Raw genomic sequence first — 13,222 nt, 5'->3', positions numbered from 1 at the left:
GACTAAATGTCATCAGTTTTCGTCGACTAAAACTAGACGAAAATGTCATCAGTTTTCGTCGACTAAAATTAGACGAAAATAGTCATGGATAATTCTGACTAAAATAAGACTAAAATGCTCAGACTTTTAGTTGACTAAAACTTGACTAGACTAAAAAGAGTATGAACGTGACTAAAACTAATAAAAACTAAAATGACAGCTTCACACAAAGACTAGACTAAAACTAAAATTAAAACAGGCCGCCAAAAACAACACTACTTAAGAATAAGCGTGCACAAATTAGTGAGATTGTGTGAACTTAATTTGTCGTTTATGGAACCGCTTTAGCCCCGATTGATTTGTTATGTAATTTCAAGTCAGGTTTTGGACTTTAATCCCAGTTTTTTCCCGGGTCTCCGTGGTGTTGTGATTCATCATATTCACGCAGCAGCGGTGATGATGAGAGAACACGCTTGACAAACAAATACATAGATCACAGATTATTGGTCACTTTCTAAATAATAAAAGTATAGCGCATCCACTAGTAATTATATATAAATAAATCGTTTTTTACCAATGCAAATATGTTAGAAACGATGCATCGCGAAACAAATGCCGACTTGTAGCCGATACACACTTTTTAAACCGATGCATCGCAACGTTAACTTTTTATGCTGATGCACCGAGCGAATCGGGGAACCTTCCCATCCCTATTACACACACATACATTGAATTGTAATACATAGTACTGAACATGATAAAAGTATCATCTATAATGTAACTATTAGACTTATAAAATATGATAGTACATATGCTATTTATTTTATACTATTATTATATATGTAGAATTACTAATATATAGTATTACTAACTTACAAAATAGTGTAATAGTTTAGTACTGTTTGGTATTTTTTTTATATTTCATAGAAGAGTGTTTTACCATTCTGTTAACAGAGATATTAGACAGGGTGTTAGAAAAATCTAAATTGCATTTTATGTTCGGTTCCACACTATAATATTAATATAATATAACAGTCTCAAACACATGCACAAACAAAATGCAAACAACACACAAAAAGCATTACATACAGTGTGAGACTCCAGCTCAGATATCTTCTCTGGTTGTCCATTTCCAAAGTAATAAACCCTAATGATGTGATCAGTGCTGCCTGTCGCGAGGAACATCCCACCTGAAATATCATCAAATATTGTTTAACATTACAAAAATGACATCATCATCATCAATAACACAGCATTAATGAGCATAAAAACCAGAAAAAAATCCATCATTAACAAACGTTTTGTCAGTTTTCATGCAGGCACAATCCCGCAAGTATCAGCAATAATCACAATATTGCATTTATAAACAAGAAACTCAAATTGCTCAAATTAATTCAGAACATGTATTACCAAAGACATGAAGAGGAGGGACCCAGAATCTGTTTCTATCTTTGTGTAAGTGTGTATGTGTCTATCTGGGTAAAAGCCAGCTGAGTGTTTCCTTTCTACAGTAATGTGTATTTGAAGAGCCTCTGCAGTGCTGAACACTCTCTTTTTAAAAAGTCTGTGATATCTGTCTGACAACAGGATATTTATAGCTTCACTTGCAGAAAAATTTAAGCCAAAACGATCCGCTGTCACTCTATAATCTGCTATCAGCTTTCAGAACAATGAAAACATGGGAATAAATAATCACTTAATATCACGTTTCTATGGGAGCACATGAATTCATATAATCATGGGCATAAGTCTTAAATATCACGGCTGTCAGTTGATTACAATTTGTAGTCGAATAACAAATTTGCAGATGAATTAATCAAATTAACTGCAATTAATCACATATATAAATATTTGCCTAGAGAAGCCCCAAACTTAAGGTAATAATGGCAAACAAAAGCATTGACAAAGTGAATTAGAGTCAATATTGTTTCTTTTATTTCCATACTATTGACTTTAATTCTATCACTGGCCTACAGTCCACAGCAATCCATTTAATCAATTTTGTCAATCTGTCCAAGAAAGATTTAGGGGCCATTTACACAGGACTGTGCATTACGTTGACAGCCCTAATAAATATAAATGTTCTCACAAGATTTATTTCATTTGCTATCACATACGATATATAAGATCACAACTGTATCATGTCATATGGTAAAGCAGTTATGCAAACTGGCAGATACTACTGATCAGTTTCTCTAAACTCAAAAATGTTTTCCGTCCTATTTCTGAAAACATCATGTTTTACTACAAGCTCAGTGTTGTAACAAAATCATTTGTCACATGGGTTGCTGTGACAGACAGGCTGTGAATGATAAAGTACAACTGATAAAACGGGAGCAGGTAGAGGTGAGAAAAGAGCTTTGACACTTCTGGCCTACCTGCACTAAAAGAGGAACAGATCATCTGCACGCCTGGTCTGGGCCGCTCAATGAATTTGCTGGGACGCTGCCTGCACACACATATAAAGCACACAGAAACATGATGAGTGCCAGAATATATTCTCTTAGTGACCTTATTTAAAGGTGAAAGGTGTCATTTCTGCACTAAAATGGAATTGCAAAAATAATAAATGAAAGATTAAAACACTGAAACATAGGCTATATTTCACATTGGTTCAAAAGAAAATGGCATGCTACAATTCCATGTTTCTCTTTTGCACGAATTCAACTAAACAAAAAGAGCTTTAAATACTTGCTCTGAATAGCAAAGAAAAGATTGCAAAACTTAAAACCCCACAGATGAGTACAAGAATGAAGGAAACGCACCCGAATTTGAGCGTGCGTGCATCCCACTGCCAGAAACAGATGGTGCCGTCAGCTCCAGTGGAGGACAGGAACCTCTTATTGCCACTGCACAGAGGAGAAAACTACACACACAGACACACACACACAAACAGCCGAAACAGGATTACAACACAGTAAATGTTGTCTCTATGAGTGGGTGTGTGATTGTGCATGCCTATATACACTGCAAAACATATAGTATATTGTAAATTTAATGTGAAAGTTTGAGGTCAGTAATATTATTTTATTTTATTTTATTTTTTGAGAGAGAGAGAGAGAGAGAGAGAGAGAAAAATTAATTTTATTCAGCAAGGATGCGTTAAGTTGATCAAAAGTGACAGTAAAGATATTAATGTTTTTTATGTAATCTAGAATAAAATATTTCTATTTGAAATAAATGTTGTTTGATTTTGAACTTGATTCATCAAAGAATCCTGACAAAAACGTATTACAGTTTCCACATAAAGGAGCAAAACTGCTTTATTTAGCATATCAGAATGATTTCTGAAGGATGATATGACACTGAAGACTGGAGTAATGGCTGCTTGAAATTCAGCTTGCCATCACATAAATAAACTACATTTTAAAATATATCAAAATAGAAAACGGTTAGTTTAGCAATATTTCACAATATTATTGTTTTCACTGATTAAATAAATGCTATCTTGGTGAGCATAAGAGACTTTCTTTGAAAGGTAATGAATATTTCTGGCTACTAGAAGTTTCACAGGCATTTTTACAGTAGTTCTGCAGTTTATTATAATTAAGTAACACTATATTTTGACTTGACAGTGGACAGGATCAGGAAGTGACTGTAACGCAACAGCACTGAGCTGTACACACAATAATTAGCCATGTATGCATTATAATAATCTCTGTATATTGTGCCATGCTGGCACTTTGGTTCCTAGCATGCACTGCCGACTGAATAAATTATGTTGTTGTATTGTTTTAGTAGTATATATTTCACTGCTAATTGCAACACTGAATCACATTTTCTGTAAAGCTGCTTTGAAGCAACAAGTATTGTGAAAAGCGCTAATCAAATCAACTTGAAATAAACTATTTTGCTGGCCTGGTTGACAACTCATAATAAAAGTCTGCCTCCTTACAACAGTACTATTTTAACTAGAGTACAATTAAGGTTAATTGTTCATAAAAGATTATGTTTTTGCATTATAACATAAAACAATAAATGGCAATGCTTAGTTTATTTTCTCAATGTACAACCAATTGTGTTCTGTAACATTGGCTGGGAGAAAATTTATTAAAAGGTCCAAGTTCCCAGCCAAAAGGAACATGAATCACCATAATGGTGACTGTTTACGCTATTATCTTGGAATGGTGTGCAATATGGTCGTCTTTCGCAATAATTTATTGTGTTACCACAAAAAAAAGACCTAGACTGCAATTGATTTCACAGTAAAAAAACAACAACAACAATACTATTTTATTGTAAGAAATTACTGTTAAATCTTATACAGAATTCTTTGTAATGGTGAAATTCTCATGCATGTCTCATAACATTGTGTCTGTTGAAATGTGAATGTAAATGAGTCGCACACCTGTAATGACGTGATGGATGCCGAGTGGCCCTCCAGTACCGCCAGCGGGGCGCAGGTCTGCAGGCACCACACTCTGATCATTTTATCACAGCTGCCGGCTGCCAGAAGGGTGTTCTCATAATTCACAGCCATGTCTGAAATCTCTGCCGCATGACCTCTCAGTGTCGCCAGCAAACGCCCGTTATCCGTCGCCCAGATCTTCACCAAACAGTCGTCCGAACCCTGAGGATACACACCACACACGGTAACCCCTCAGACCCTGCCAAAGTTGTGCGTCAGAATGATTTTCAGACTCAGTCTTCCTTCAGAAGTTCTCTCTAGAAAGTTTGGTCTCTGTGCAGCCAAATAAAATCCACTAGAATTTAGTCAAGTGTTTTGCAAGTTAATTAACTCAAGCAGAGATTCCAGCCAAACGTCTGAAGTTAAACCAACATTTTTATCTTTTAGATTTCTACATAAAATGAGCTATTGGATCATGTTAACCAATAGCCAAATAGCTATTTGTGCATAATAATTGAGAACAGACCAATCTTATATAAAAGCTATCTTATGCAAAATGTTACTAATATGCTTGTACTTTATTATTAACAATATCTAACTCTAAATATATTGATTATTGTTTTAAAAATAATGTTTTTATGTATCACCCTGAATATTCATTAACTGTAAAATATGTAGTGGGACAAGTGTTACAGTATTGTTCAAAAGTTTGGGGTCAGTAAGATCTTTTTTTTTAATAAACTGAACATTTTTCAGCAAGGCCGCATTAAATTGCTCAAATGACTGTAAAAACATTTACAATGTTACACTTTTTTTTTTTTTTTAAATAAATGCTGCTTTTCAAAATTCCTGTTCATCAAAGAGTCCTGAAAAAAATTTTTAATTAGCACAACATTGATAATGATAATAATAAATAGATTAAATGTTTCTTGATTTAAAGGGTTAGTTCACCCAAAAATGAAAATTCTGTCATTAATTACTCACTAAATTAGATATTTTTGATGGAATCTGAGAGCTGTCTGACCCTGCATAGACAGCAATACAACTGAAATGTTCCCAAGTCCAAAAATGTAGCAAGGAGATCTGTAAAATAATCCATGTGACATCAGGGGTTCAACCGTAATTTCACAAAACTACGAGAATACTGTTTGTGCGCAAAAACAAAACAAAAAAACAACGACTTTATTCAACAATTCGTCTCCTCCGCATCACCCTGGTGCCTTATTACCTTATTACCCGGCGTGACGCAGCTGACACAGAACAGCATACCCTGTTTATGTCCAGCGGATATTCTCCAAAATGGCACCAGGGTAATGCGGATGCGGAGGAGACGAATTGTTGAATAAAGTAGTTTTTTTTTTTCTTTTGCGCACAAAAAGTATTTTCATAGCTTCGTATAACTGCAGTTGAACCACTGATGTCACATGGATTATTTTACAGATCTCCTCGCTACGTTTCTGAACTTTGGAACATTTCAGTTGTATTGCTGTCTATGCAGGGTCAGACAGCTCTCAGATTCCATCAAAAATATCTTAATTTGTGTTCCGAAGATGAACGAAGGTCTTACAAGGTTTGAAATGACATGAGGGTGAGTAATTAATGACAGAATTTTCATTTTTGGGTGAACTAACCCTTTAACCAAATCAGCATATTAGAATGATTTCTGAAGGATTGTGTGAAACTGAAGACTGGAGTAATGACTGTTGAAAATTCAGCTTTGCCATCACAAGAATAAATGGCATTACATTAAAATATTAAAATAGAAAACAGTTTTAAATTGTAGTTTACATTTTATCAATATTAATTTTTTATTAATATTTATATCAAATATCACACATATTTCAATATTTCATATAACACATATTTAATTTCACTGTTTGTATTTTTGATTAAAAAAATAAATAAATATGGCCTTAATAAACTTAAGTGACTTCTTACAAAAGCCTTAAAAAATTATTTCTAACCCCAAACTTTTGAGTGTATATCATCCCTATGATTCCTGCAGAAACATTACAACTATCTTCCAACACAAATGTTAGTATTTGTTACTAATACTACATTTAGCAAGTCCAATGTGAATTTACTGCAAGGTGAATCAAAAATGCTTTTAACCTAAAAATGCAGCACTGTGGCATTGTATTTCCATGACAACAGGCAGAGGACCATAAAAAAAGCAAGCGCTACCTACAACAACTTCCCATCTTTCATTCACAGCTTGATTGAAAGATGCTTTTCCCCTAAGATAATCAGCTTGCCATTTTCCTCCTCTTTTCGTAAACGTGATTTTAACAGCATGAAAATATCACAGTTGTTTCCAGAAACACTGGAATTAACTGTGATAATAACATTGATTTTAGCAGGCCACACATGCATATCGAATTGAGCAAAGAAAAATGATCCCCAAGCCACACACAGAGACGAACATTCCTGAAGATCTGTTAAACACAGACGGAATGTCAATGACACACTGGCTAATGGCTCAGGAATATGAAAGAGATGATTTTATTTGTGGCTCGCAGCCAATTCCATAAAATAAACACTTTTTTCAACATGCATGTGCGCACAGACACGCCCCCTTCGCCGGGAGAAAAAGACCTATAGAAAGAAAAAAAAGAGAAGGAGAAAACACAGAGAGCCCCCGATCGAAAGAGGAAAAGACAAAGAGAACAGGAGTAGGAGAGAGAGATAGAGGGAAAAGGGAGAGAGAGGCACAAAGAGGGGGAGTAATCCTTGCTGTTCAGCCATTTTTGGAGCATTAAAAACTTGCAGAGTAAAATGGAACCCAAGAGTGCACACTCAAAAACACACATCAGCAAAACACACACAAGCACGATCCTACAGAGCTCTGACAAACGTTAACTACAGCTCAACGGCTGAGAGTGAGATAATGTCCAAGAAATGCCTGAACCAAAACACGTGCACTTACCCACACACACACACACACGCACACACACACAAAATCTTTAAGTTTGAGGACGTGATGATGTCACCAAGCAACAGTATGTTTACCCAGGCGAAACATGTGAACAACCTTTGACCTCTACACTTATCCCAGAGTCAGAACATTATCTGTCCCTGTGAGATCAGAAGGCTCACTGTCTAAAAATACCTGGAAATTAAGAAATGAAGTTTCCAGTGTAGCACAACATCGGACAAAAAAAAAAAGAACTACTCACTGAAATTCCAACAAAGGGCCAGAGTCCGATTTATTAAGGACACACACTAACTGTTCAAATGTTAGGGGTCAGTAAGATCTTTTTTGTATATTTTTGAAAGAATCTCTTATGCTCACCAAGTCTGCATTTATTTGGTCAGTAATACAGTAAAAACAGAAATAATGTATTACAATAACTTTTCTATTTGTAATATTTCATTTTAAAGTGTAATGTATTCCTGTGATGGCAAAGCTTAGTTTTTAGAATTCAGAAATCCATCGAATATTCTGATTTGTGCTCAAGAAACAATTCTTATCAATGCTGAGAAAAGGCTTAGAATTTATAACAGTACAATATTTATAACAATATATTTGTGAAAATATTATAAAAAAAATTAGCATTCCTTGATGAATGGAAAGTTCAAAAAAGAACATTTTTTGTAACATATCTTTACTGTCACTTTTGATCACTTTAATGCAAACTGATTAAACTGAACAAAAGTATGAATAAAAAAAATAAATCTTACTGACTCCCAAGTAGGGCTGCAACAACTAATCGATAAAATCGATTATTATCGATAATGAAAATAATCAACAATAATTCTCATTATCGATTAGTCGTGTCTGCCCACAGTGCACGTCCAACTTCAGCCAGTCGCTTCAAATTATAGCACTGAATAACGCATTTCTATATGGACAAAATGCCTCTAAAAATAGTAGAGGAAATAGAATGAGATGCTGCAGGAGATATAGATGATCCAAGCTGCCCAAAACATGAGAATTATTTATTTTAAGCTTTAAACTAATGTATTAGCAAAATGGCTTTACCTGTCAGGCGCTTTGACAGATGCGTGAACTTTCAGTTTACGGTCATATCCTTATCTCTAAATGTCTCAAATTCACGCGAGCATTTCCATTTTTGCATAAAGGTTCGTCCTGACAGTCTGTGTTAAGTTTAAATCTTTACTGAATAAGCGCCGGCGGCGGAGCACACGGAACACAGTAGAGAGGGAGACAATTAATACTCAGTGCAAAAACATTCATTGTTCTGAAATATCTGTTGTTCAACGTAAAATTTAGGTTTAAAAGTCAACATGTATAGTGAGAGTAGGAACTGCAAAAGGATAACAGCGTGTAATTGTCTGAATATAAATATCAGACACTTCATAGCCGCCTTATACAGGATAAATAAATTAGTGGTCGACCGATATTGGTTTTTTGACAGCCGATGCCGATATCTTGGAAAGCAGGGTGGCCGGTGGCCGATGGCCGATATAAAGCCGATATAATTTTATTTATTTTAATTAATATTTAAGAAATTTAAAATCATTTGAAAATTGATTAAAAAAATAAATGTGTTAAATAAACATACTTATACTTTAGATGACAAAGTATTTTTCACAAATAAATAAATATTTAATAAAAATATAATTAAAAAGGAAGTAAACACTGTAACCAACAGTGCACTCAGTATTCTGGGAAGTTTGTGTGCATTAATCATATTTTTTTCAAATAAAGCCAAGGTAACACTCATTTTACGTACAGCACACAGTGAAAATGACACGAATATGACAGTGGGCAAATGCATAAAGCGCAGTATAATTTAAAATCACGAATTTATAGTTTGTCGATCACGCGTCTCCAGTGAAGCTGAACTCTCCTCCTGTCCGCATTCAATTCACACGGATCGAACTTCACGCAGAGAACAGAACACGCGATCATGCAGGATACAAATGCACACTTCACAAAATCTCACAACTGGATCCAACTAAGTTTGCAAGGTTTTTGAAATTAGATGTTCATTAGACATTCAAAGATTTGTTTAAATTATATAAATGCGTATTTGCTGAATGCTGACGGCAAACAAGAAAGTATTATAATGTTTGCCTTTCTATTACTAATAATATAAAAGCAATCGTTATAAGACTTTGTATACATTTTAATTCCTTTGTTTAACAGTTCTATTGGATTATTAGACAGACTTCTATCCGTATTTAGACAGAACTGTTAACGACAACAGTGAACAAGAGGGAGAATGTGAGCACTGTGTGCTCAGGCACTGCCGCTGTCAGCGCCGTCAAAATAAAAGTCCCACCTTGAACGCATCGGCCAAACAGGAAAACTTATCGGCTGATGCCGATATTTAAAAAATGCCAAATATTGGCCGATATATCGGCCTTTGCGATATATCGGTCGACCACTAAAAGAAATGACAGAAAGACGTGACTGTGGTCAAAGTGAACGTGTGTTCCTGCAGAACATTACTCTTACCTATTGGTTACCACTAAGTTTGTGATTTTATTTGTCTTTATCATCTTTATTATTATTATTAAAATTTTTAATGTAGAGATTTAAACTATATTCATTATATCAGTGCTTAACAAATTTATTAAAACAAATTTATGTAAGGTTTTTAACAAATTATGTAAGGTTTGTGCCACTGCTGCTCTAAACTAACAGTATTGGTGATTACCAAAATAATTTTTTAGCTTTCTGTATTGGTTAGTCCTCCAATTTGTGTAAGCTCTTTAGTAACAGTAGTAGGCTATTTCTAATGCTAGAATATAATTATTGCTGTTATCTATGAAAGAAAGGCAGAAAAACATAGTCAAGCGCTTTATAGTGGGTTTTTTTTCCAGATGCACAATTACAGTCAAAAAGTACCTAAACAATGCCAGCAAGAATGCAAGCTGTTATGAAAGGCATAGGAGACCACTTTTGTTATTATGTGAATAAAGACTTTATTTTGTTTCAGTTTGTTATTTGCTCAGTAAATGGCAATAACATTTGTTAAGCACTGTATGTTTTTATAGCATTCAGTTGGCACGTTTGTTTGAAGGACACTGGGCAGAATGTGGAAGAGTTTTTTGTCAATAAAATGTAAAAAAATAAAAAAATGTATCCGATTAATTGAAAAAATAAGCTGACAACTAATCGATTATCAAAATAATCGTTGGTTGCACCCCTACTCCCAAGTTTTGAATGTAGTGTGCAAAGTCTTTAAAAAGTCCACAGACTGTATTTTTTTTATTCAAACCTTAATAAGTTTCAAGATTTTGAAAAATGTCATCACACTTTAATTCAAGGTCCAATTCTCGCTATTAACAAACCTTTAACTATGACTTTTGCCTCAAACTCCTACTTTGCTGCTTATTAATAGTTAGTAAGGTAGTTGCAATATTTCAGTATTGGGTAGGATTAGGGATGTAGAATATGGTCATGCAGAATATGTGCTTTCTAAGTACTAATAAACAGCCAATATGTTCAAAATATGCACGCTAATAAGCAACTAGTTAATAGTAAGAATTGGTCTCTATACTAAAGTGTTACCAAAAAGTAAAAATTCTGATGTAAAATCGACATGAAATATTCCTACATTTTTTAACTATTCCTGGGTCACTGATCAAATACATAAATTTCTGACACTGATCATGTGTACAGACAGACTTTCAGATGTTCTTTTTTCCAATGAAGCACAATATGCTCTTAGGATCATCCTCAAATCACGCAAGAGAACATGATCATCAGGTTCTACACAAACTTGTGGAGTTTGCAGCTCAAGAGCTGCTGTCACTGAAGTAAAGAGGACAACCAAATACTAAAGAGACTCATACTGTTATGCTGATAATATAAGGTGTAATAAAAAATAGTTTTCAACTAGAAAATTTAAAATATAATCCTTTTTACTAGTGGTCCCAAACTTTTGAATCAAAATGCATGCAAAACACATTATGTACATGATTAATGACTCAGACGCATCAAAACAGGCCAGAAATCGATACTGCGACACTTCAAAATATGATAAGAGCAATCTGCATTTACACATATTTATTTATGCTTTTATCCAAATCATTATGCCATGTAAAATAAACACAAGTTAAGTCAATGGCTCTGTTAATGGTACTCCATGATAAACTATAGAACAGCACTTTTGAAACACAGGACCTACATACAGTGTGAACCTATAACTCTCTTACGGGCAAGTCCCTGATCAGCTCATAAAACCACAGCTGCTTTCAGAACCCTTAAAAACCCAAACAGCGATCAGATCCCTCCATTCAATGGGTCATTTGAGACCATTATGTTCATTAGGGGATTTTCAGTGTTAAAGCTTTTGACCTTAAGTGTTTTATTATTATGACAAGTTAACAGCACCCTAAAAACTTTAGTGACATCCCTTTAAATTCCATAATGGATAGGCATACAGTTGTATGTATACAGTTTAATGAGGCATACAGACTAATTAAAGCCACACTGGCTTCAACACAAAGCTATTTAAATCTAATACATTGCACATCAGTTTTTGTTTCTTCAGACTGCTTGATCAGTACACTAAATTTATGAACACATAGATATTTCAGAATTTATTTACATTTTAAATATACTGGATATTAGATATTAAATATTGCTAAAAGCAAAAACCTCACAGGTCATGGTAAATTATGGAGTGTAAATGCACATTTATAATGTGGGATATATGGAGTTGCACACCATACACTGTAAACAAGGTTTCCACAAATTCTGACCAATACATTTCTATTTCTGTCCTAGTCTTTTGTGATCACTGGATAAGTATTTAAAATATATACAATTTTACATAGATTATATATCAAATATGTATCCTTACAACAACTATCCTTAGCTAATAGCTAATAAATAAAAATGAGCTTAGCATAGCTAGAAAAATTCATATTAATTCAATCAAATCTAGGCTTGGAAATAGGGATGTTCATTTAAACCGTTTAACCGGTTAACCGACGGTAAGAATTTTGACCGATTAATACAATCAGTTAAACGGTTTTAAAAGTCATTTAATTATTTATTTTTTCAGTAATTTATAAAAATATTTAAAACGGTTTGCTGCATGGTTAAAATACACTACACGTATAAAAAATGTGTTTTTTAGGGGGAAAAAAACATAAGTAGCGTATAAGTCGCATTTTATTATTTCATTCAGAAATAGGCCTAATGCCGACGCGAAATGTTTACAAACATTATAATAAACACTGTAAACATAGCTAGGCTATTTTAGTTCCCCTCACTCCACAACAAATCCTTTCAATTAACAGTATTTAGAAAAGAACAAGAATTAAAAATATAAGAAGCTATAGCAATATAAATGACAAGCCAAAACGAATTAATTTAGGTTAAAACTAGGACTGCTCCGATCAGGATTTTTGAGGCCGATCACCGATCGCCGATCACAGAAAGCAGTATCTGCCGATACCGATCTTTACCTACATCTTGGATGCCTTGGGGGTAAGCAGATAAACATCAAATTTTCATTTTTGGATGAACTATCCCTTTAAGTTGCTCAAGCAAGTGGCAAAACATTTAAACTACTTTTCTTATGTTATCACAAACTTACCATTGACAGAAATAGTCAGCTCTACTGCCTTTCCTTCTGCATTGAAATCTTTATTACAAGCAATCCTGCGATTCATAAAGAACTTTGTTTTCCTACCTCCACCAGTGCCATCTATTATTGCCTTGTTTATCTAAAAGTGCTCTTTCCTTTTAAACCTAGCCAAAAAGCCATATGTGTTAACTGAAAAACAGTAGACTTACTACTGTGTAATTACTACATTTTTGTGTCAATCCATGTTCATACTTACTGCAAAAAATGTGCTGTTACTTTAATTCAGCGCTTGCAGCGCAGCAAAAATAGACTCCGTGTGGAAACGATCTCTGCACTGCTGCAGACGCACCGCTACTGGAACACACTGCCGGACAGCAACCGT

General features: G+C 34.3%; 1 protein-coding gene across 1 annotated transcript in view; it reads right to left on the bottom strand.

Moving 5' to 3' along the window:
* LOC107656532 (PH-interacting protein-like) overlaps positions 1-4,578 on the bottom strand; it is a gene marked incomplete at its 5' end in the record, with an annotated part of 33,981 nt that extends 29,403 nt beyond the window's left edge. The window contains 4 exons of the mRNA XM_016444415.1: positions 1,069-1,169; positions 2,358-2,428; positions 2,745-2,845; positions 4,328-4,578. Of these exons, the coding sequence (XP_016299901.1) occupies positions 1,069-1,169; positions 2,358-2,428; positions 2,745-2,845; positions 4,328-4,578 (524 nt within the window). The remainder of the gene's footprint in view (positions 1-1,068; positions 1,170-2,357; positions 2,429-2,744; positions 2,846-4,327) is intronic.
* Between the last annotated feature and the right edge of the window lie 8,644 nt (positions 4,579-13,222).

Source organism: Sinocyclocheilus anshuiensis, unplaced genomic scaffold, assembly GCF_001515605.1.
Source record: "Sinocyclocheilus anshuiensis isolate Anshui unplaced genomic scaffold, SAMN03320099.WGS_v1.1 scaffold1639, whole genome shotgun sequence".
In the NCBI taxonomy this organism is placed as follows: Eukaryota; Metazoa; Chordata; class Actinopteri; order Cypriniformes; family Cyprinidae; genus Sinocyclocheilus; species Sinocyclocheilus anshuiensis.
The sequence above is the reverse complement of the archived record's forward strand: the minus strand, read 5'-3'. Positions and strand labels throughout refer to the sequence as shown.